This window comes from Calonectris borealis, chromosome 8 (genome assembly GCF_964195595.1).
Source record: "Calonectris borealis chromosome 8, bCalBor7.hap1.2, whole genome shotgun sequence".
Taxonomy (NCBI): domain Eukaryota; kingdom Metazoa; phylum Chordata; class Aves; order Procellariiformes; family Procellariidae; genus Calonectris; species Calonectris borealis.
This window is the reverse complement of record NC_134319.1, coordinates 32,916,502-32,938,714: the sequence shown is the minus strand read 5'-3', so window position 1 is coordinate 32,938,714 and position 22,213 is coordinate 32,916,502. Positions and strand designations below refer to the sequence as shown.

Genomic DNA, 22,213 nt, shown 5'->3' with positions numbered 1-22,213 from the left:
GCTATTTATAGTATTGCTTTTCTGGACAAAAGGTTTGAATATTTAGAGGCGGGTTAGGCTTACAGTCTCCAGTAGTCTCGTTAATAGTAAAGGATCTGCCTCTGTTAAGTCAGGAAACGTGCAAGTAATCCCCCCTTATTATAATTTAAAAATCTATTTCATCTCCAAAACAGCAATATTTTTATTTTTAAGGGCTAATAATCCATTTCACATAAGGCAGGTGGACTCTGGGGGGAAAAAAATCCCCTATAAAAATCCAGGAATATAAAATCTTAAGAAGTTTAGAGACATTCAACTGTAACAGATCACAGAAGATCTGTGTTATTCCTGTAAAGAACTAAATTGACCGTTCGCACACACCCAGCTTCATATACACAGTACGTGCATGTGAGCGCTTTCCTAAAATAACCCAAGAAAGGGACAGTTACAAAAGCAACAAAGAAACGAGGTTTCCCGACTTCAGTCTAGAAATGCTCATTGCCAAAATAATAAATATACGACAGCTTGGTATTTCTGTAGCATCTTTCATCTTGAAGGATCTTGGAGTGCTTTGCAGGCTGGGGAAAACAAAGAGATCATGTTTTTGCTGATGAAATGCAGCCATCTCCAGGTCAGGATGCGGCAGGCGTTTGTCGCTAGAAAAGTACATCCTTGTTTTGAAAAAAGAGTTGCCTTCTGCTTTCGGACCCACTTGAGGCACTGAAGGTTGGAAGAGCACTTGCAGACCAAAGCAGCGTGGTGTCCCTCCCTCGCACCTTGCTACCGGCACCAGGAACCCCTCGATGCTGTCTCTGCCAGCAGCTGAGGGCTCTTCTTTGCTTTCTGCACCCAATCACAACCTTATGAGGTCAAGCAGAAGTCGGACTTTTAGCGAGTTTCCACCCAGGAAACTCAAACTCTCCAGCTTTCATCGTTTTCTTTGTATTTTAAAACTGAGCCACAGTCCCTCCTGTTTTCCTTGGTACAGGCTATATACTGAACCAGGGGAACATTGTTCATTTCCTCCATTATGTTTATTTTTAGCTTGGTTTTATTTTTAGTGTGTTTTATTTTATGTTAGCATATGCTGGGAAATGCCTTGGCGAGTGAACAGGAAAGGTGCTACCAAATGCAATCTGCCTTGTGTTTTTATTTCCTGTGCGAGTGCCCGCCTCTGCTCCCCCAAAAGTGGGTTAAATGCATCAAGGGCAGTCTGGTTTGGATTCCTTTTATATGGCAAGTAGGTGTGAGGGAGAGAAAATCAAATGGAGGCGGGGGTTGTTTACATATTTTCAATTGCTAAACTTTATTCAGCGAAGAGAAGAGGGCCATTTCCCAAGCAGGTTTTATTTGGTTTGTTTTCTTTCTTCCAGGTGCCAAATTTATACAGGGTCAATTTATGAACTGTGTCTGTGCTGGTGTGAAAATTTGTGGGGACCCTGGGTAGAGATGCTGGTGTTTCCTTTCCTTTCCTCTGGCCTAGGGTGCCCCATGGTCAGGGACCATGGACAAAGTGGATGGACACTTATGTTGGGATCCCAAGGTCACCCCTGATGGGCTGAGACATGCTCAGGTCAAGATGTACCTCCATCCCCACTCTGTCCTTCCAGCTAGCGTCTGCTCAGGCTCTTCTTGCATGTACAGCACAGCCGGCATTGAGTTGCCTGCCATGAGGACAGTACGTATTGCCTGGACGTCTGTTCCCTGCTTCTCCCAGGCAAACGCAGCCTCCCGGGTGCAGCATGAGGCCCATCAGAGCAGGTTGTGTCTATACTGCACCATGCACATCCTCTCTCCTTGGCCTGGAGGAATAAACTTCTCAAGAACCAAGCCCAGGATCCTGATCACCACCTTTCCTGTGGCATGGACTCACCTCAGCCTTTGGCCTTGAGACCTCTCAAGGTGCCTCTCCTCTGGCAGCATAAGCCTGTTGACCTGTGGCATTTCTCTTGTGGGTCCCTGACTGGCTAATGGGCAGCGGTGGCCAAGGATCTACTGTAGGACTTGATCATTCACTTCAACCAGTGGCTTCACTCTCCAGCTGCAAGGTGGCAAGGGAAACCCTTGGAGGTGCAAGGACCATTTTCATGGGCTGCCCGCTTCCATTTGCTCTCTGCAGCCTGGTCAGCTTCTTCAATTTATTGCTTTATATGGGCTTTTCTTAGGATGCTCAAGGCATCTTCTGCCTATCCCTGAGACTAGCCAGTCTCACCTAGAAAAAAAAATCTCCCAGCACCAATTTGATTTTGGGTCAAACACAGCAGATGAACAGCTTACGCACAGGGTGCTTGGTGTTACCTCATGGAAAGGGCCACCCAGTCTTGCTGCAAGCATGGCCAACCCCTGATACATCGAGGGAAGGTGAATTACAACACAGAGCAGTTGTGTGCTGCAAGGCATGTTTCCTTCCTGACCCCGGCACAGCTCCCGGTGAAACCTTGAAGCTTGATCTCAACTCCTTTATTCTCTTACCAGTATGGACATTACGTGTCCTTCCTGTGTCCAGCGAAGAAGGAACAAGCGCTGGGAGACCCTGAGGTTTGCCTGCAGAGCCCTCGCTGTACTGCTGCAGCCAGCCTGTCCCCGTTCTGCCCTGCCTTCCCTAATGTCACATACAGGTACGAGCATTCTTCACAGGGACCGGATTAAACGTGTCCTTCAGCAGGCTCTCTTATCTCACATTCCGGGCTGCAGGAGGTGAGGAGTCCACCATCTCCCCCGCTGAGCTATTCGTACATGCAGTAACCCTCTCTGCTGAGAAGTTGCCTCTGAGCTCAAGATGAAAGTTGTTGCTTTCGCTCCATCCTTGTCAGAAAGGTCTAAATGCCTCCTGCCAGCAGACTTCTCTTCTGCCTGTGTGTGTCTGTAGAGTGATCAGATCCTCTCGCTATCTCCTCTCTGTCACGATATGTATTTTTTTCCTTCTTAAATCTCATAGCCTAAGTCTTGCAGTGGCTGTGGCTTCTGCTTGCAGCTCCCTTTTGAAATCCATCCACTATTTCTACATCCTTCTTGGTGGGGGGTGTGGATCAGAAGTGAATTCCTCTGGACAAGAGAGGAGGTGGCAGAAGTAAGGTGCAGCATGTTGCCGTGGGGATCGGATGTGGATAAAGGTGGTCTCTGGGATAACTGAATATGGACCCTTGAGGAATACTGGCAGATAAATCCTACCTGCGTGCTGCTCACGATGGGCAGGTGGGCCATCTGCCTTCAGGAAGGAGTCAGGCCAACTCTTCTCAGGAGTGATGAAGGCATGGTCTGTCCTGCCTCAGGTTGGGAAGCTGACTAGACCAAAGTTGACATCCCCTTCAGCCTCACTGTCTGTGCTTCTATAAATCTGGTTTGGTGTAGCAAGGAACAAAAAACCACGGAAAGGAACTGTCTGGAAATACGTTAAGATCGATCTGCTCTTGCTTCTGTTTCTGCCACTGTGGCTACGGAGGGGCCAACAGGTCATTTGACATCTTACTGGTCCCTTTTCTCTATCTGTGAGGTAGATGACAGTGGATGTGGATGACTCACAGGGATGTTATTTTTTTGCCAAGTTTCTTTGGGAGTCACGTACAGAAGCAAATATCTTTTCTTGAGGTGGCAACCTCAATGAAGATCGTAATCAAGAAGCATCACCACCGTTGGGTCTGTACATGTAGTCTGCTCCCACAAGGATGGTTGCCATCAGATTTACTGGAAAAGTGAGACCTTTCCCCTTCACAAGAAACATGCCTGAAGGGAGAAATTCCCAAGTATTTCCAAAACACCTTTTCTCATTTCCTAGCTATTTTCTTTTGCTAGACCACATTGGGGTAAACATCTTTTATCTCACTGATGTTCAGTGCTACAATCCAGATTCCACCAGAGTACATGCAGTGACTACTTTTAACTTCGGGAGATTTGGCTGAAGCCTTTACCTTTCCATCAACATCCCCTATAACCCCTTCTCCCCAAAAAATTTGCACCATGAGATGAACTTCTTATAATAATTTTCCTCTGTTGGAGTTGGAGCTTGATGATAAGGGCTGTTTTAGCAGCGATCTTTGGGTTGAAAGCTTGGGTAGATACTACAGCAATTTATGGATGATTTATTATACTTTAGGCAGCTGCACTGTATTTGGCTTGGCTTAGCTTGACTTGGGTAAATCCATCAGTATTTTCTGGGTTCTGTGAAATAATTGCTGTAAAATGGGAAATTTCAGCTTTTCGGAATTTGGGTTTTGTCGCAACAAAACGATGTCTCCCTACCAGCATTGTCACCACTGGCTCAATGGGTTCCATTGCTGGCAGTTGCCTCCTGCTTTTATTATAGAAAGATAAAGGATCCCAAAGGAAAAGTTTTGCTCTGGTTTATAGAATTGGTCCCATTTCAGAACAAAGCTCTTATCTTTCCAGAGCAGTTAAGGCCATTGCTAGGCAGAATTTCACAAATTTCCAGATCTGAAACTTTCTTTGATGTATGAGTTATGGGAGTTGGTGAGCCCAGAAAATCACGCAGGCTGGTGCTGATGTGGAATAAGTTAGGAGAAAAACCTTGGTATTTTGTGAAAATGTTGTTGACAAATCATTAGTTTGAGCTTCAAAAGATGCTGGGATAAAAATGGAAATTTTTTGGATGTTTCATGAAGGGGGAAAAAAAAAAAATATTGGCTCGTCCTACATCTTATATGGCCTGAATCAGAAATGGGCAAATGTCAGGACTTTGCAGCTGCGATACAGGAATTTCATTTATCATCAAAAAGAGAAAGAGCTCCTTCATGCTGAGATCAGAACTGGGCTAACTACACCATTTCCTTGTCCAGCCTTCGTTAGGGTGTTCCAGCGGCTGGGAGCAATGATTTATTCCATCACGTTACCCAAACCCTGGTAAGGACCATGATGGGGCCAGGCCACATGGATTTTTCTTTTTTTTTTTTCTTTCTTTTTTTTTTTTTTTTTTGTCCTGCACTTGTACAGCATCAGGCCCAAGGGTGTCCTGGCCCAGAGTATTGCAGTGGTAGTCACGATGATGCTGATAATGATAAAGGAAATGATCAAGGCAAAGTTTGCACGTAGAGATGATATATATTTTTTTAAGCTTCCTTATATATTTGATAAATCAGATGGCTTCCAGTGACACGAGCCCCTCTTCGGGTCTGGAATAGCAGCACCAGGCTTCAAAGCTACATGCAGGATGAGAACAGCTGCTCAGAACTTGAGCCTATAGATCTCGGCTCATTTCCAGAATAAAATCTAGTGGGTATTTGTGGGATAGGGGTGGTGTTAGTCACAGAGAAAACAGTGATAAGTTAGTCATCTTTTGGGGCAAAGAGAAAGCTAATTACTTCTAAAATATATCTGTATGCGCATATAGAATGTGTGCATGAGTGTATATGTGTGGTGTATATAAAAAGAAAGATTTTGATATTATGAACTATAATTATCAATCCCTTATGTGTAACTAATCTATAGGACATTTTGCATACATAATAATACAGTAAGAAACTTGATGATCTCTTGATCTACTTTACACCAGCATTGCCGGTTATGTTTCTGAACTGGTGGAAGACCAAAATGTGTCCAGAAATGCTGAAAAGGATCAGTGCTTTGTTACTTGTTATTAAATAACAGCGTTGTCCCGCCTGCCGAGGCTGCCCCAGACAACGTGCCATCGCTCCACCAGCACCAGCAGAGCTGCTCCAGCCAAGCACTTGGCCTGGCTGGATGTGTCCGGAGGTGCCACCACCCTCTCCAAACCAGCGCTGCGATGAGCGCACGCTCCGTAACTCAACACAGCTTCAAGAGCAGATGAAGTTGGGTGTCTTGGGGTCCTGGAGGGGCCACCCAGCTGCCCTGTAGCCTACAACCACTTGGTGAACCCACCACTCATCTCCAAGCCCTGCTTCCCAAAATGTGGGCTGTGACTTGGCTGGATAATCCCAATGTTAGGGACATGGTTTAGTGGGCATGGTAGTGTTGGGTTGACGGTTGGACTTGATGATCTTGATCTTAGAGATCTTTTCCAACCTTAATGATTCTATGATTCTATGTGCCCAAAGTAAGGACTTTCTTGCTGCGGTGTGTTGATGTAGCACCAAGCACCGTGGTAGGAGGGATGCTGTGCACCAGCTGCAGCTCCCCGCGTGTCCCTGCCTGGTGAGGAAGGGGATGGGAGGCAAGAGCAAGGCTGGAAGGAGGAGAAGCTCATCCCCTTTCGCACATGCGTGTGCAGATAGGTGCAGGAGGTTTAGGACAGCAGCTCCATCGTGGGGAGGTGGAGTCGGGGATGGGAGCGTGTGTGCGTGCGTGCGTGCGCCGGGGGCACAGGCAGGGAGCAAAGCAACCGCCCGGAGAAGGTGACTGCAGGAGGGGAGGGGAGAGGGCTACAATTGGTACCAGATGCCCTCAGAAGCTAATGACCTGACAAACGCTGTGCTCATAAAACAAATTCTTTAAAAAGGAAGCAAATGGAAATATAAGCTAGTGAAAGAATTTGCAGCAGCTGCCCTGAAACCATTTCTCACTTCATAAACAGGTCTGCATTGAAAAAACAGCCCCTTTCTTCTTGTTCTCCTTTGTGGTCCCCTCCTGTGCCCACCGGCTCTTTCAGGGCTGTGGCCTGCAGGTTTCCACCGTGTCTTTGGCTCGGTGGACTTGTCCAGAGTCAACAGCACATTGCGTTCCCTTAACGTCCATGTCGGCACCGTGTGGGTGTTTTTGTATTTTTGATTTTTTTGTGTGTGTGTGTCTTTTGTTGGGATTTCTAGCCATGCATCCTTTGCTGGAGAGGTTGAGCGAACGCAACGGGCAAAGGCTGCCTCTGCCTCGGCAGTGCACAAAAACCGTCGGCAGCCCCGTGCAAAGCCGGGAGCGGAGGGGAGGCATTTGGGTACACCTCCCTCCCTTCCGTCCGCAGCCGTCACCTGAAGCTGCAGCACCCCTGCTCCTGCTTTAGGAAGGCTGCTGTCGGGGTTTTTTTTTTGCACTGGTACCCCTTAGTAAAAGCTAAAGCCTGACCGTCAGATAACCAGGGCATTTTCTTGCGGGAGGTGTTGTGTCAACCCTGTGTCCTGGCCCCATTCCATCCCAGGTAATTAATCTACTGGCTGCATTTCACTGATGGAGACCGCAGCTCCCTGGCCGACACTCCTCTTCACTGTGGGACTATTTCTGATCCTTAATTAATCAGTACCAAACGGCTGGTCCTTGGTGGGAAGCTGCTGCGGTGAGGAGGGGGCAGTTTATTTCCCAGGGATGGGTGACACAAGCTTTACCGGGACCTCTTGTAACTTGAGGTGCAAGGGGAGGGTAATTCCTCCTTTTAATGCATCTCACCTTGGTGGCCACAGCTGAGTCTCTAGAGCTGGACAGGTGCCTGTTGGGATGATCTTGATCCCAAAGAGCCTGATGTCAACGTGCACAGGCTTGAAATGCTGCGTGAGCCTGTGGGAAGAGCAGAGCTGCTGAAGACCAACAAAGCAGAGTGGGAAGGTGACCAGAGTGGGGTGGAGGAGACAGCTGCAGCATGTTCAGCTTCTCCCTTCCACCACAGGCTGTGTGGACACGAAGCTTGGGCAACTCTGCTGCCAGGTCTGGGGGGGGACTGTATGTAATTTGAAAACATCTCATGGATGAGAACCTCTGCAGAGGTTCTTTCTCCAGCTAAACCTTTCCTTGCAGTTGGAGAATCATCTGTGGATTCTCTGATGTCTAATACAGGGTTTGACATACCTGTCACCTTTCTATCAGCACAGGCTTTAAAAAGGCCTCTTCAGCTTTTTTTCCTGACCATCTGTTGCTGAAAATCTCGTCTTATTCTGCGCTAAGGCTGAAATTGAGGTGTGGATTCAAAAGTTACCAGGAAGGAGAAACACCCAATGTTACTGTCTGGGCTTTGTTGCTTTTGGAAGGTGCAGATCTCTTGCTGTCCACTGTCTGTCCCCACACACTCGTGTCTGAGATGTGTGAGCAGAGTATGTACGGGAGGACACATGCGAGTGGCTGCAATCACGTGTGAGTCTAATGGTGTACTCGCTATGGCACCACAGAGCAGTTTCAGGAGGTCTCTTGCCACAAGTTCTCTGGTGTCCAGTATGACTTGAGCATGTTGGAGATGAGAAATTGTTATGTGGTAGAGACCACCTTGCTGCCGGAGAAGCTGCAGCACTCTCAGGAAGGTGCTGCAATGACTAGTGTTTATTCCTTGTGCATTCAGGAGTGCTGCTTTATATCAGGACCATCTGATATAAACTTTGGCCACGGGAGTTGTGGCCATGCTGGATGTGTCACCTGCCTGCCCTCTCCCCACGATCTCCTTCCTCTTGCTCCCTTGGTCCACCTACGTGGAGCACCACCAGCCCCTTTGGTGTGCAGGCTCTGAGCAATGCAGCCTGCGCACCCTGGGGCAGACGAGCTGGAGTAGCCCCACCAGAGAGCGCGGATTTTGGAAGGAGCATTGTTAGGCCGTGCCTCCTTTCATCAGCTTAGAAGGACGTGGTGGTCTGTGGGAAGGTGTGGGCTGAGGTTGGGCTGAGATCCAGCCAAGGCAGAGCTGGGAAAAAGTACCCTCCTGGCATCATCGTCAGGAGACTTCAAGCCTGGAAGAAGCTGGGACTGGAAATTTTTTAGGAAAAATTTCTTTTTTTTCAGGCTGCCCAGGGAAGTGGTTGAGCCATCATCCCTGGAGGTATTCAAAATACCTCCAATGGAGGTATTTAAAAGACGTGTAGATGAGGCGCTTAGGGACATGGTTTAGTGGGCATGGTGGTGTTGAGTTGATGGTTGGACTCAATGATCTTAGAGGTCTTTTCCAACCTTAATAATTCTATGATTCTATGACTGAGGGATAAGTGTGCATCTCTGTAGGCATCTGTGACCTGCTAAGCATCCCACGCAGTTACCATCCAGAGAGAGCCCCTCCTTGCTGCAGAAGCCCTGGGACCCACTTGCTGATCCTTCCCTCTTCTCCTCCATAGCTGTGTCCACGGTGCCTGTGCAGGATCAGGAAGCTGCACGCGGCCACTTCTTGCTCACGTTGCCATCCTCAACTGCACCTCCAACAGCCCAAGGCACATGGCGTGCACCGTCACCTGTGAAAAGGGCTTCGTCCTCCGCTCTGGCAATGGGAAGAGCCTGGGTTCCATGCAGGTGAGTGGACCTCAGGGTGGGGGTGATCTCACAGCCCATTGGACCGAGTGCTAGTTAAGAAAGGTTTAACCACCCTGAGGTGGCTGGAGGACCTCAGGACACCTTTTTCCTCCAGCCCTGACCTCCTCAGTGCTCTTCCAATGAACCTCAGCCCAGTAGAGGCTCTGGTGCTGGATCTCCGTGCTGGTGGTCCAGCTTTGGGGACCTCTCTCCTTCCCTCACTGCAGTCCTCCTAGCTGCCTTCAGACCACGGTGCTGCCTGCAGACTACGGCTCTGCCGGGCAAAAAGCCGCTGCAGGGGATGTCCCAAGCCAGGGTGACGCGCTCCCCCAGAGGGAGAGGTAGCCATTTCTGTTCTCCAGATGGGTGTTGGTGGGAGGGTTAAACATCCTTGGGACATTTTCTCTCTTAAAGCTGAAGTTAGTGGCTCAGGAAAAGATGAAGTCATTGCAGAGCGATTATATTTAGAGGCAACCAACAGCGCCGAGAGCTTTTCTTCCTTTGTGTTGCGTTGCAATAACGCTGCCCGCACCAGCGGGGCAGCGCAGAGGTCACCATGAAAGAGTTTGTCCTGCTTTCCAGAGGGCTGGGGGATGCCTCGTAAAAGCCATAAGCCAGCATGGCTCTTGGCCGTTGGCCGAGGAGACCTGGAACTGATGTGTCCTTGGGAGCTGAGCTGTCTTGGGTCTGGGCAGTCACCTTGGCAGGGTTGTGGGCAGTGTGTCCCATCTTTAGGCTGTTCCTGGAGGGGAAAGAGGAGTCTTTGGGGCTGAGCTGGTTCCTGTGCCAGCCTGAGCGAGAGCATGAACTCTCAGGGGGTGGAGACAGATGGAGGTGAGCCAGGCCATGTCAGCAGGATGGACCTCTCGTCCCCTTGGAGAGTTGCAAGTGCTCGTGATGCCTGGCAGGCAATTTTCCCATGCCGCAGCCGTCGGTGTTAGCCGAAGGAGAGGTGAGCACTGGACAGTGCAATGGGGCAGCTGGGGATGCACCTTTTGGCCCCTCGTCACCGGGGAGGTTATTAATTATATGGCCACATGGGCCAAGGCATGCCCAGGGAAAACAAGATGTTCCCATTCTCCTCTGGAACAAAAGCGCACAAAATAAATCTGCCTCAGGTGACAGTTCTCATATATTTGGCAGCAAGATGGGGAAGCTTCTGGACAGAGCTTCGCCATGCGGCTGTCACAGCTGATGGCAGCTTGCAGGTGCCTTGCCCTGAGCCCCCAAGTGATGTTACTGGTTTGGCTGTGTGACCCTACGCAGCTTGAGGTCTTTTGGGAAAATGCGTACAGCTCTTCCCTGAGCATCCTCTCCACCTGGTTCAGCTACACCATGATCCTGCTGCGCACCCAAGAGTACCAGACACAAATTTAGTGATGTCCTTCAGAGCCACCACATCCAGGTTCAATCAAAATGTGTTGGTTGGGAGGACAGGTCACGCATTTGACCATATGGGCAGCGTGGTTGTACTCAGCCAGTGAAGGGACATTGGGAACACTTGAAAGACACCTCTTTGGTCTGGAGCCCCTGCCTGAGGACTGCTGGGCTGGGGTTAGCGGTCTGGGAGTGGAAATCATAGAACAGCTTGGGTTGGAAGGGACCTTTAAAAGATCATCTAGTCCAACCCCCCCTGCCATGGCTAGAGGCATCTTTCACTAGACGAGGTTGCACATGGCACACTGTCATCCACCACTCTGTTTTGATGAAGTCCGTGGCACACGTTGATCATGTTTAGTGGTGGGACCACTGGGGGTTAGGTTCTCATGCAGTCCCCCAGCTGCGTAAGAGGGGCTGTGTAATTAGGATTTGTGAATGAGATTATACGAACCTCTGATTTCAGTGGGGTCTGTGGGCTGAGGCACGAGAGAATCATTTAGAGAATCATTTAGAGAATGCATTTAGGGAAAAACAATCAACAGGAGAGCGGCCCGTCAGCGGCTGAAGTCAGACTTGATCTTTGCAGGGGAGAAAATTGCAGTGCACAGAGCTGGGAATAACTTGTAGCTCAGGAAGTTGTAGGATATCTCAAAGAGATTTTCCTTTTTTCCCTTCATGTGCTCTGGCACCGCTCAGTGTGCGTGCAGCTAGCGTTTTCTGGAGGCAAGCAGTTACAGACGAAGCGTTAGAAGGTCTCTTGTGCAGGTGGCTTGCATGTTACCCCAAGGGCCATTCACTGCTTTCACACCCCAAACATCACCCCACGAACAGGTAGGGGCTTCGTGACTCAGTGTCCAGAGTGAGGAGGAAGGGCACGTCGGGGGAGGAAGAACGGGGAAAAGCTCTCCTTGTCTTGAAACCTAGGTCAGCCCTTTCTGCTGTGGTGGCAAACCGGTAGATTAATGCTCACTCGCAGGGGTCTGATGGAGCCTTGCTTTCTCCGCAGCAGGAGGTGGTGCTGACGTGCAGCTCGGGGCGGTGGGACAGATCTGTGACTTGTGACCCTGTCGACTGTGGTGTCCCTGACCAGTCCCACGTGTACTACGCAGAGTTCTCCTGCTCCAAGGGGACCAGCTACCTGCAGAGATGCTCCTTCTCCTGCATCCACCCAGCCAAGCTTCAAGGTACGGTCTGGAGCGCTGAGGGATTTAACTCTCCTTGTTTGGTGCCACCTTTTCATGCCTGTCCCAAGCTGTTCAAACAGAGCATTGCGATTTCAGATTTCCCAGTTATTCTGGCGTCTCCCAGCCAGGTGGGATCTCCTGAATGGTGGGCATCCATCCCCCTTGAGCAGGAACACCATGGTGTGGGGATAATTCCCTCTGACTCCCATCGCCTGACTGGCAGCCCTTATCCATCCACCTCAGGGCATAGGGATGTCTTCTGATAGCTGATGAGGTCTGGCAGCCTCCAGCATTACAGGGACGAGGGAGGCAAGAAGCGTGCAGGCAGGCAGCGCGGACAGACAGAGAGGACTTCAGAGAGCTAAAAGTGGCTCGGTGCCTGGTGGCTGTGGAGAAGTGTGTGGTTCAGGAGTCCTGGGGCTGTATAAAGCCGTAGAGACTGATGCCCACAGCTGCAGAGTAGTCTGGGAGATGTTCACCACCCAAACACACAGCAGTCCCCCAGACATGCCATGGCCTGGCTTTCATTCTGCCGACTCCATCAATAGCCGCAGGAATGTTTTTAAGCCAAGTCGGAGAAAGAGCGCTACTGTTCCTGTCTCTACAAGGCTGAGCTGGATGGGATTTCAGGGGTAATTGCCTTGACAGCTTCAAGCATTGGGACTTTATGCGAGTTTCCACCAACGCCTTTGCTCTGAACAATCACATACAACAAATCATTTTAATGGGTGCCCTATTTTATGGAGACATTTATAGCTGAAACGTATGAAAATAATTTACTTTTTTTTAAAAAAAAAAAAAAAAAGTTAAATCTAAGGAGCAAAAACTGCAGGGAATTAAGGTCTCATTTCATGACAGGGGGCATGCCGGCAGATCCCCAGCGTTGAGCTGATCAAAGGGTAGCGTGCGAACGACGACTCGACAGCCCAAATTCTGCACGAACCGATGCTCATTGCCTTGGGTGGGTCAGCTGAGGGCAAAGTTTTAATCTGATCTTTCACTCACAGCCACCTCTTGTTCCCGCTGAAGTCAACTGGAGGTTTGCCATGGGCTCCCTTGGTGGGAAGGCGTCCCCTTGATGGAGCGCCCTGGGTGACTTCCAGCGGCTGACACGACGGCTGGTGGTGCTCAGCCAAGGCTGCCGAGCCATGCGGCTAAATTCGCAGAGGTCCAGCCGACTCGGCTGAGCTGTCGATGCAGGGACGTGCCTGATGCTTGTTCTCCCCGAAGGCTCGCATCCTTACGGGCAGGCTCTCAAGGCTAATAAATGCTAAGAATAGGCAAGGAAAGGATGACACGGCTGCACGGCGCTCAGAGGCGGGTGGCGAACCTCGGCAGTGCCGGCCTGCCGGGAACGCAGGCACTATGCGGAGGCATGGTCTTGTCCCTGGTCCAAGAGCAGTAGGTAGGCTCTGGTAGGCAGAGCAGCGATCCCACAAAAAGAAAGTGATGCTCGAAGGAGCGTGGAGCAGTCTTGCTGCACCAGGAACCTGCTGATCCAAACCCCTCAGTAGGAAGAGTCCCATTCACTCCAGTCCAGCTTTTTCTTCTCGCTCAGCAGTTCCCAGTGAACCATCCATCCCACACCATGTGGGTGATGCAGTCCTGGACACTTACCGCAAGCACCCAGAGCTGTGCAGTTTCGGCCACCCGTTAGCTGGGTCTACCAAACCCCCTTTTCTCTAGAGGGACAACAGAGAGTCGGGCTGTAATACTCAACCCAAGCTTTTAGTAATAGGTGGTTTGAATTCCCAGTCACACCAGTTAAGGCTCCAACATCCGTCCTGCTGGCAACTTGCGGTGCACGTGTAGCACAGGGTATGAGAGCTTGTAAGGGAAGGTAAGGACAAGCTGCAAAAAGCACCTGGGGAGAATGGAGATGGGCTGAGCTAAATATGACAGATAGCTGTCATACACAAAAGGCCCCAGCCCACTCAAGGCTCTCCTGAGGCATCACCAGAGAGGGAAAGTTTAAGGGAAAGTTTTGGGGAGATTTGCAGAACCAAGATCCTTTCTCCGTTCCCTAGAAGTTGTCCCTTCCCCGCTTCTGTCTGCATTCAAGGAATTTGGTTTCTGCCCCAGCCTGACCAACCATGCAATGGAGTCCATGGTCTTCATATTTGTTGCCTCCCTTGGCATCGGTATCCGCTCTAACGCGAGGGGTTTTGCTGGTTGCTCTGAGCTTCCCTCAGCAGGACTCCATCCCCCAGTCAACTGTAACCCCAACACACTGCTTCTTTTTTGGGGTCAGGAACAAACCAGTGGCTGACCTGCCTGGAGGACGGTCTCTGGTCGCTCCCCGAAGCCTACTGCAAGCTGGAGTGTGACGCGCCTCCCGCGGTGGCCAACGCCAAGCTCCTGGTCCCGCGGTGCCTGCAGGGGAACCACGACGTGGGCTCAATCTGTCGCTACAAGTGCAAGCCTGGATACCACGTGGCCGAGAACACAGCGGGCAAGCCTAAGAAGTAAGTCTGTGGTGGATCTGTTATCACCATTTCCTTCCTCCTCTTCTCCCAACGTGAGCAAGGAGGAGAGGTGATGGCATGCTGGCAGTCTGGAAGAGCTGATTTGATAGGTACAAAGCAGAGCAGCTTGCTCTGGTCATGCAGACTTCTTGAGATATGAGAGGCATTCCCCTGGTTTAGGTGAGGGCAGGTGGGAAGAAGATGCAAGCTGCTCTTGTATGCGTGTATACGTTAAGTGCCTTAACCTAAAGCATGCAAATTTTCCTGTGCACCTCAACGTACTTGCCAGTTGCTGAAAATTAAGCATGTACAAAAGTGTTTGTGGACTCTCAGGTAATCAGATGTAATAAGATGCTGGAAGATTCTTGGAGCTGCTGTCTTTCCTAAAAGCGATAAAACCTAGATCAAGGCTTTGGGGCTGTAAGAATGAATGACTGCCTTTTGTCAGGGTTAACATTTTACCCCCTGCGCCTCTTGGCTAAATTTAATCTCAAGCATTGGCATTTCAACTGGAGAAGGTTTTTCCCCGATGCTTCAGGGGAAAAATTCCCAGTGACTCACTAGCCCTGCGCTCAGCCAATGTCGTGACGCTGGGGGGTAAAGCAGCATTTTGTCTGTGATGCCTCCAGCTGAAGTCCCCGTTGGGTATGGTCACTAAAGATTCCCTGGCACTAGCCGGGTCCTCCCCAGAGTCTTGATGCTAGCCCAAATCGGGTAATTATGTGCTAATTGTTTAATGCCCCCTTCCAGTTTTAATTGGATGCAGACTTCATCTCTGCTTTGCTCTGGGGTAGGGTTGTTGTGCACTGGGAAGCAGTTGCCAAATTTCTTGCCTCGTAATGAAGGAAGTGGTTTCTGTAAACAGCTTTTCGCAGTGTTAGGAGCATTTCTTGGGCCAAGGGGAGCTAAGCAAATTATGATTATGGCTACAATCACATGGACCGCTTTGCAAACTGCAGAGCGGCTTGCATGCCTGTGGCATTTCAGGCAGTGGATGTGCAATCAGATCAACGCAGCTTGCAAAGTTAGGCCATCTCAGTCATGCTGCAGCAACTGCTGGTAAGAAGGATGCCCTCTGGGAGTTCCCGAGGCTCCTTGACGTGTGTGTAACATCCCTACGGGTCTGAACAGCCTGTGAGACAAGTCAAGGAAAATCATGCAAAGTGGTTTACGTTTTCATAGCCGTGCATGTTGACATAGCGTTTTCACATTTGCTATTATCATTACGACTAATTCGCCTAACACCTTTGATGGTAGAGTAAGATCCTGTTAGGTAGGCAAAAAAAACATTAACAGAAGCAGAAACGTCAATGTTTTCTTACCATGCAGATGAACTGCTGTGTGAGCGGCCTGATGCAAAGCAAAAGCCTTTCCTTGGAAGTGTAAATGCCGGTGTACCGTCTCATCTGGAGCTCTGGGTGTATACTCAGCATGAGTACAAACCCCTTGGCACGTGTAGCGGGTAGCAGCTACCAGCCAGTAAGCGGGCCAGTCAACTGCTGGATTGCTGGAAATCCTTCTGGTGTTTCAGCCCTGGCAGGCAGAGGGTGGGAGCTGCCAGGGTGAGAGGTTGCTTTCTTTGTTCAGGCCAGTTTTGGAGAAAGTGAGTTGTTGGAGAAGGTGATGGAGAGCTCTGGAAGGGGCCAGGACTGGTGGGGTACGGGTTGTTGATGCGCTGGTGAGGGAGCAGGGTCTCAGGTGATGACTTGGACATCAGGTTTTGGGGTCTTCTGAAGTCTTTCTGGGTTCTTTCTGGGTTCAGCAAACTGAGTTCTTGATCTATTGTCTCCTTGTTGCCCATCAACCCAGCAAACACCAGCCTTGCTAAAGGATTTAGTGTTGTACGGGTGTTGATGGGCACAAGAAAGCAAGACTCTTTATGTGTGCTAGATATTGGACAAAAGTCAGGCATGATCCACAGCTGACACTGAAGACTCCCCATGCCAGCTAACCAGCCCAACCTTGGAAATATAGCCAGGCTCCCTTCGAATTATTCTCCTAGCTCTAGCAATCGTGCCTTTTTAGAGGGGAACGATGGAAGGAGCGTAACCCCCAGCTGGCCTCACCAACAGCTATGGCGTTCAGACTGTTCTCCAGGGACGGTGTAGTGGTATCTTTTGGTGTCTGTGGGTTCCCAAGGGATCAGCCCACTCTGCTACTATGTGAAAGACATGCTCATCTTCTCACAGCACTGTTGTAAGAAGCTTGGTCATTTCCTTCAAGGGCTACTTGTAGGCACCTTCCTTCAGGGATGGCTCTGGATCCCCCATGGACAGGGACGGTTAAGCTGTAATGTGAGCAAGCAGGAACCCAACCCAGCCAGGGCTGGGTGTCACCTCCTGACTAGCTGCTTTTTTCATCAGCCTTCTGCAGTGCATTCCTCTCTTGTGCACCGCGTAAAACACCGTGGCTGCTACAGCTGGACTGGGTACCCAGCCCCTGGGCTTTGCTCCTCACGTGATAGGGCTACGGTGCCCACCTTATGCAGGCCGGAGCCGTGGCTGGGATCCAGCTGCTTGTGTCCAGGATGAGATGCTCTTGGACACAGATGCTCGTATGATTCCCTCACTTCTGTTTCCTTAGTTGAATTTTGCTGCAGGGGCATAAGGTTACTTAGAAGGCTCCTGCAATCTTAGTTGAAATTCATTTCCCGTAGCATAAGTGGAAGAGAAAGGGGATAAAGAATTCTGTTGTCTTGGAGAAGACGCTTTTATCTATTAACCTGTGTGAGGAAAGGCCCTTCAGAAATCACTGCTTGTCAACACGGGATCCTCGAGGAAATGTTGGTTCTGTAATCAAGATCCTGCCAGAGATTTGCTGCCTTTCTGCTGGCAGGATCATCTGACTGACGATGCTGACGTGAAGGGTAAATCTTCTTTGACTCTTCCTAAAGGAAATCTGTTTTCAGCATGGAGAGCCCACATAACAGCCTGGTTTCCAGCTGCCAAGCTATTTCGCATCTAACCCCAAAATGACGGTAACAAGGGGAACTTAACACGTGTATTTGTGCTTTGTGATGGGAATTCTCTGGTTTTGGGCAGCATTTGTCCAACAGCAGCACCAACCCACCCGCCTGAATCGCACAGAGCAATGAACTGCCAAGGAGCAATGTTTGGCATCATCCAGGGCAGCAGCATTGAAAAGAGCCAGCCTGAAAGTCAGAGGTCAGATACTTCGGCGAAAATGGGCATCACCCCCGCAGTGGTCCCTGCTGTTGCTTCCACCACAAAGTGCCATCTGAAGCATCTCTCCAGTAGCAATATCTAGGACATCCTTTAGAGGAGCACTCTAATGCTGGGGGGATGCTCTCAGTTTGGGGACAAAAAAGGTCAGACCCTGCGGAATGGTTGTTTCACTTACCCAATGCGGGTGGATTCCTTGGAGAGAAGAGATTTTGGGGATCTCAAAGCTACTTTTGTGAGAGGTTGGGCCCCTTCTGCTAGCTTGAGGGAATGAAGCAAAGAAGAACAGGGCACCCAGGTCTTTTCAGGCAGCTTTGAAAGTCTCAGCCTGCATTTTGACCAGAGATCAAGGCAGCCACGAGACAGCCCAGCCCCCTGATGAGCTTCCATGGAAATGTCAGCCCCTCCGCTTCCTCTTCCCCATTCAAAGACTATGGAGACCGTGAAAGAGGGAGAGGAGGCGGGAGAACATGGAAGAGAAAATGGACTGAAAGGAGTGAGCAGACAGGAGGCTGGAAACGTATCGGAAAGATCGCAGCAGGCAAAGCAGGACAGCCTAACCCAGGAGCATCGGAGTTTAGCAGGGCACGGGGCCACTGGACATTTGTGGTGGGTGCGAAGGCGTGGGGTGCTCGCTGCTTCTGCCCACATCTGGTCCCTTCCAGATAAAAGGCAAACACCCGCGCAGCTGAGGGAGCCAAGCAGCCCGGTAAAGAAAACATAGGCTGTCAACTGGACTCCTGTGTCACTTCCACCTCTCAGGTCTCTGATGAAGATTTACAGCCCAGGTTGCCCAGGCTGTTTGGAGCACAGCAGCGGAGGTCCTACAAAGCTGATGTTGCTTTCTTTCAATTTACCGGCAAATCTCCCTGCTTCTCCCCTATTCTTTTTGAAGCTGTCAGTCTCCAGCTATGGGAGATGAGGCTTTAGGATCATTTATTACCATTCCTGTACAGCAGACCCAGTTCCCCCAAGCTGGCCACCCCAGTACGTGGCTGGATCCCGGCCAGGCTCCTGCGTGCTCAGCTCCCAGAGCCGGGTGAGCGCTCATGCCTTCACGTCAGACGCAGCCCTCGCTGGCCTCAGACGTCTCCCCTGCCTCCCCTACCCGTTAGGCATCCGCTTGCCCGGTTGGAGGGGGAAGCTTTGACTCCAATTTTCCTGGCTTCCTTGTTAATCCTTGAGAAATGCTGCTAACCCAGATCAGAAGAAGTCGGGGGGTCTGGAAATTTCAAGCTGCTATGAGGCTGTGGTTTTTTTTATATATCTATCTATCTTTTTTTTTTTTTTTTTTAAAAAACCTCTCCCTTCCCTTCTCTGTGTCTTAATATAAACTGCTCACTTCATATGTGCAGCAGTGGTCCACACGCCACCTTCTACCTGGGGTCAGCCCAGGCTAGCCCTGTTTGAAGTTCCCCAGCACGGATGCTGGTGGTGGGGTGAGCTTCCAGAGCAAGGCGGTTTCTCCCCCCAGGTCTAGGGGGGTGCAGGTCCAGGGAGAGGTGCGAGAGGCCTTGCATGGTGCCGGTGCCCGCTGGGGTCACTCCAGCACCACATCAAAAGGAGGAGCCCCGGTGAAGATGATGGGGCTCTGAACCACAGCGTGCACCTGTGCAAACGGCAGCTCCCGCAGCGTGTCCTGCCCACGCTCGGCCCCTCTCCCCAGGTCTTCCCAGGCAAAGGGCCTCTGCCGCGATTCGGAGGAGCAACAGGGAGGTGCAGTAGCTGCATCGGTTATACCCCGGTGGGCAGTGGGGGAGTGAGAAGTAGCATGTGGCTGGGATGCTCCTGGTTTGTAAAGGAGTTTGCTCGGTGCCTGAAGCATCGCTGTTGCAGTGAAGCTTTGCATCACCGGTTTGCTCCTAACGCCGTAATGCCATCAGCTTAACCCCTGGCGATTTACCCCTTGCAAGTCGTACAGCTGGATCACACCCTGCGTGCCAGGCGATTCAAGAAGGGGAAAATGCTGCTTGAGGACCTGGACATCCAACATGGATCAGTACCTCTCGGCATGCGCCTTCGCTCGCTTTTAAAGGTGGGCAAAGCAAAGCGTTCAAACAGACATGGGAGGAGGCAAGGTCTGATGGGGACATCTTCGAAAGGCAGTGACCGTCATCGCAGTGGAAAGGGTGAGCATCCAAGAAAGTTAAATTAGGGGTGGGCTGAAACCACAGATGCCCACAATGGGATCCAGAGTTGCTCCTTCTCACCACCCTTCCAAAATAGTACGTAGCTGCAGTTCCCTTCAGTCAATTCAAGACCACTGCTCTCGGGGTGACTTTTCAGCACCACTTGCTGCTCAGGTGCTCACACCGCGGCCACCCACGCTCCCGGCGTGGTCTGGTGGGAAGGTTTGTGCAGAACTCTATGCCGGGGGACCTGCCACATCCCATCCCCTCCCCTGCCTGCCTCCATGTTACCTGCTGGAGCCTGAATTCACCCCAGCAGGAATCCCCTGTCCCCCCTTTAGAAAAAACAGATCCCTGATTTCTGAAGGGAGAAGGGGAATCGCTAAGAGCTGCGAATATTTAAAAAGATGAGTGTGTTTCAAGAAGCTCTCAAATTTCCCATCCAGAAGTTCCCAGCAGAAACGTGATGGGGATGACCTCCAGCTCTCGCCCCAGGTCTGGCGATGGGGTGCAGATGGGGTCCCTTCACCACTCCGGGTTCGTGAGCCTGCACCGTGCGTTGGGGGGCAGCCGGGTGACCCCACGCAACGTCTGCTGCCGCTCAGCACAAGGGGCGATTTAGTGCCTCCCCCCAGGGGTTTCTCTAAGCCAGTTAAACCCCGCTCCGCGTACCTGCGGCATGCTATAAGCTCCATAACGCGGCGCCTGGAGCCCTGCCTGCTGGCACTGGTGGTGGGAGAGGGCAGGGGCAAGCAGCTGGAGCAGGCTGTCCAGTAAAGAAGGACAGGAGGTGGGGGGGAAAGTCTCATTAAGGACGGAGCAATCAGCACTGGCTTAGGTAAAGCCTGTCAGCGCTGTCAAAACCCGTATGTCGAAGTCTGGGGTCATGGTGACGTGTCCTCTTCTGGGAGAGTGGTCCCCAGCCAGCCCAATGCCTCGTGGGGTTTTGATGCCTCTATGTAAAAGATGCGGTGTCTCTATCGCTGCCAAGGACAGGAGACTGAAAAGCGGGTGGGCTCCGCTCCTGGACTTTTTCTTCCTTTCTTTTTCATCGTTTTTTTGGCAAGTAGTTGGCGCCTGGGCTGTTTTAGCAGAGCGGGATGGTATTGGTCTGCTGCGGTACGACAGCCCCTCGGCGAGAGCGGGATTGACAGATCTGGCTGGAGTACAAAGAGGAGCCTCAGGAGTAGCTGGGCGCAAGCCAGCAGGATTTACTGGTGGAGTCTCACTCCACCCAGCAAAGTATGTAGCTACTGGCGGTGGGACAAAGCAGCCCAGGACCCGCAGGGGTTGCGGGGCAGAGAGGAATGGTTTAGGGGCACCACGAGAGGTGGGGAGCAATAGGGTGGTGAGTGCAAGGAAAAAGCATCCAGTGCTCCTAAATCAGTGTGATCCCCCCAGCGAGGGGAAGAAAAAGTCTTGGTTGAGCGTGGGCTTGTCCCATCAGAAGGACCTGCCCGTGGTGAGGGGTGGGATGGCATGGGAAAACCCCACGTAAGGGGCTTGGTTGTCCTCCAGAAGAGATGTCTCTAGGCTGCTCCTGCCTCTGTGGGATGCTTGGTACAGCTAAGGTGGGGTTTGTTTGGGGTGCTGCAGCCCAGTCTGGTGTCTGTGTTTCCTCAGGAAGTTCCTGAAGGTCCAGTGCCTGGAGAGCGGGCAGTGGGAAGATGGGCGCTGCGTCCCCGTGGTGTGCGAGCCACCCCCTCCCGTCTTCGAGGGCATGTACAACTGCACCCAGGGCTTCGAGCTGGACAGCCAGTGCGTCCTCAACTGCGAGCCCCAAGGACAACAGGTGAGTGACTTGGGGGGGGAGGCAGAGATCGGCCAAGCGTTGTGCTTCAGAGCACCTGAAAACTGCAGGGCTCCCTGTGCCCCGCTGTGCAGAGGGGCCCCGCAGCAGCTTGGCCATCCCCAGGGCCAAATGCCCTTGTACCACCGAACAGGAGTTGCCCTGCAAACCTAAAGCTTTTCTTGCTGGATACCAGCCATGGCACAGGATGCACCACTGCCTGGGGATGCTCTCCTGCTCCCTGGTGACCCTTCCAAAAAGCAGTGGTCCTAAGCAAGCCTGCTTGTCTTGAGTGAAAAGGGTCAGAAAGCAAAAGTAGAGGGTTTCCAGTGGGTTTTGGGAGCTGCTGCGAATGCATTTGCCTGGGATGATGGGCAACCTTGCCGTGGCAGGCTTGCTAACCAAAGGGCTTGCCTGGCGATGGATGCTGCTGCCTGCCAGGCTCTTCCACCCGGGTTTCACATCCAACCTGCTGGAAGGGTCTTGTTAAAAGAAATGCGGTCGATTCCCTCTGGTGGGATCCAGCAGCAGTTGGAAAACAATTTGCTTTCTGGTCAGTAGTGCAAAGCACGTGTAGGCTGGACCAGATGGCTGCAACCCAGCTGTCCCGGAGAACTTCCCTCTGGACTTCACTGGCAGGAGGGGGGGGCCTTGCATTTTGCTCCCCTCGGAGCTGGGCAGTGACCAGGCAGGGTGAGCCCAGCCGCTGCCGTTAGTAATGCTGGTTGTTCTCCCTCTGCTTTGCAGGTTCCCATCGTCTGCACCAAGGAGGGCTTATGGACAGAGGAGTTCAAACTGTGCGAGAGCTTACGGGGCACCTGCCCGCCGCCCCCGGAGCTGAATTTTGTGGAGTACAAGTGCGAGCAGGGGCACGGCATAGGTGAGGGCAGACGAAAGCTAAACAGAAAACCAAATCTTATGTTGAGTCAGCCCTCCCAGAGAGCTGAAGGCCACGATGACAACTTTTCATGTACCAATCCCCACTAAA

The 22,213-nt window shown here is 51.3% G+C and overlaps 1 protein-coding gene across 1 annotated transcript in view; it reads left to right on the top strand.

Annotated features, from left to right (window-relative positions):
* The window catches only part of PAPPA2 (pappalysin 2), a 93,118-nt gene that overhangs the window by 50,810 nt on the left and 20,095 nt on the right, over window positions 1-22,213 (top strand). Inside the window, exons 14-18 of the mRNA XM_075156875.1 lie at window positions 8,925-9,096; window positions 11,483-11,660; window positions 13,912-14,125; window positions 21,060-21,228; window positions 21,973-22,105. Coding sequence (XP_075012976.1) covers window positions 8,925-9,096; window positions 11,483-11,660; window positions 13,912-14,125; window positions 21,060-21,228; window positions 21,973-22,105 — 866 coding nt within the window. The remainder of the gene's footprint in view (window positions 1-8,924; window positions 9,097-11,482; window positions 11,661-13,911; window positions 14,126-21,059; window positions 21,229-21,972; window positions 22,106-22,213) is intronic.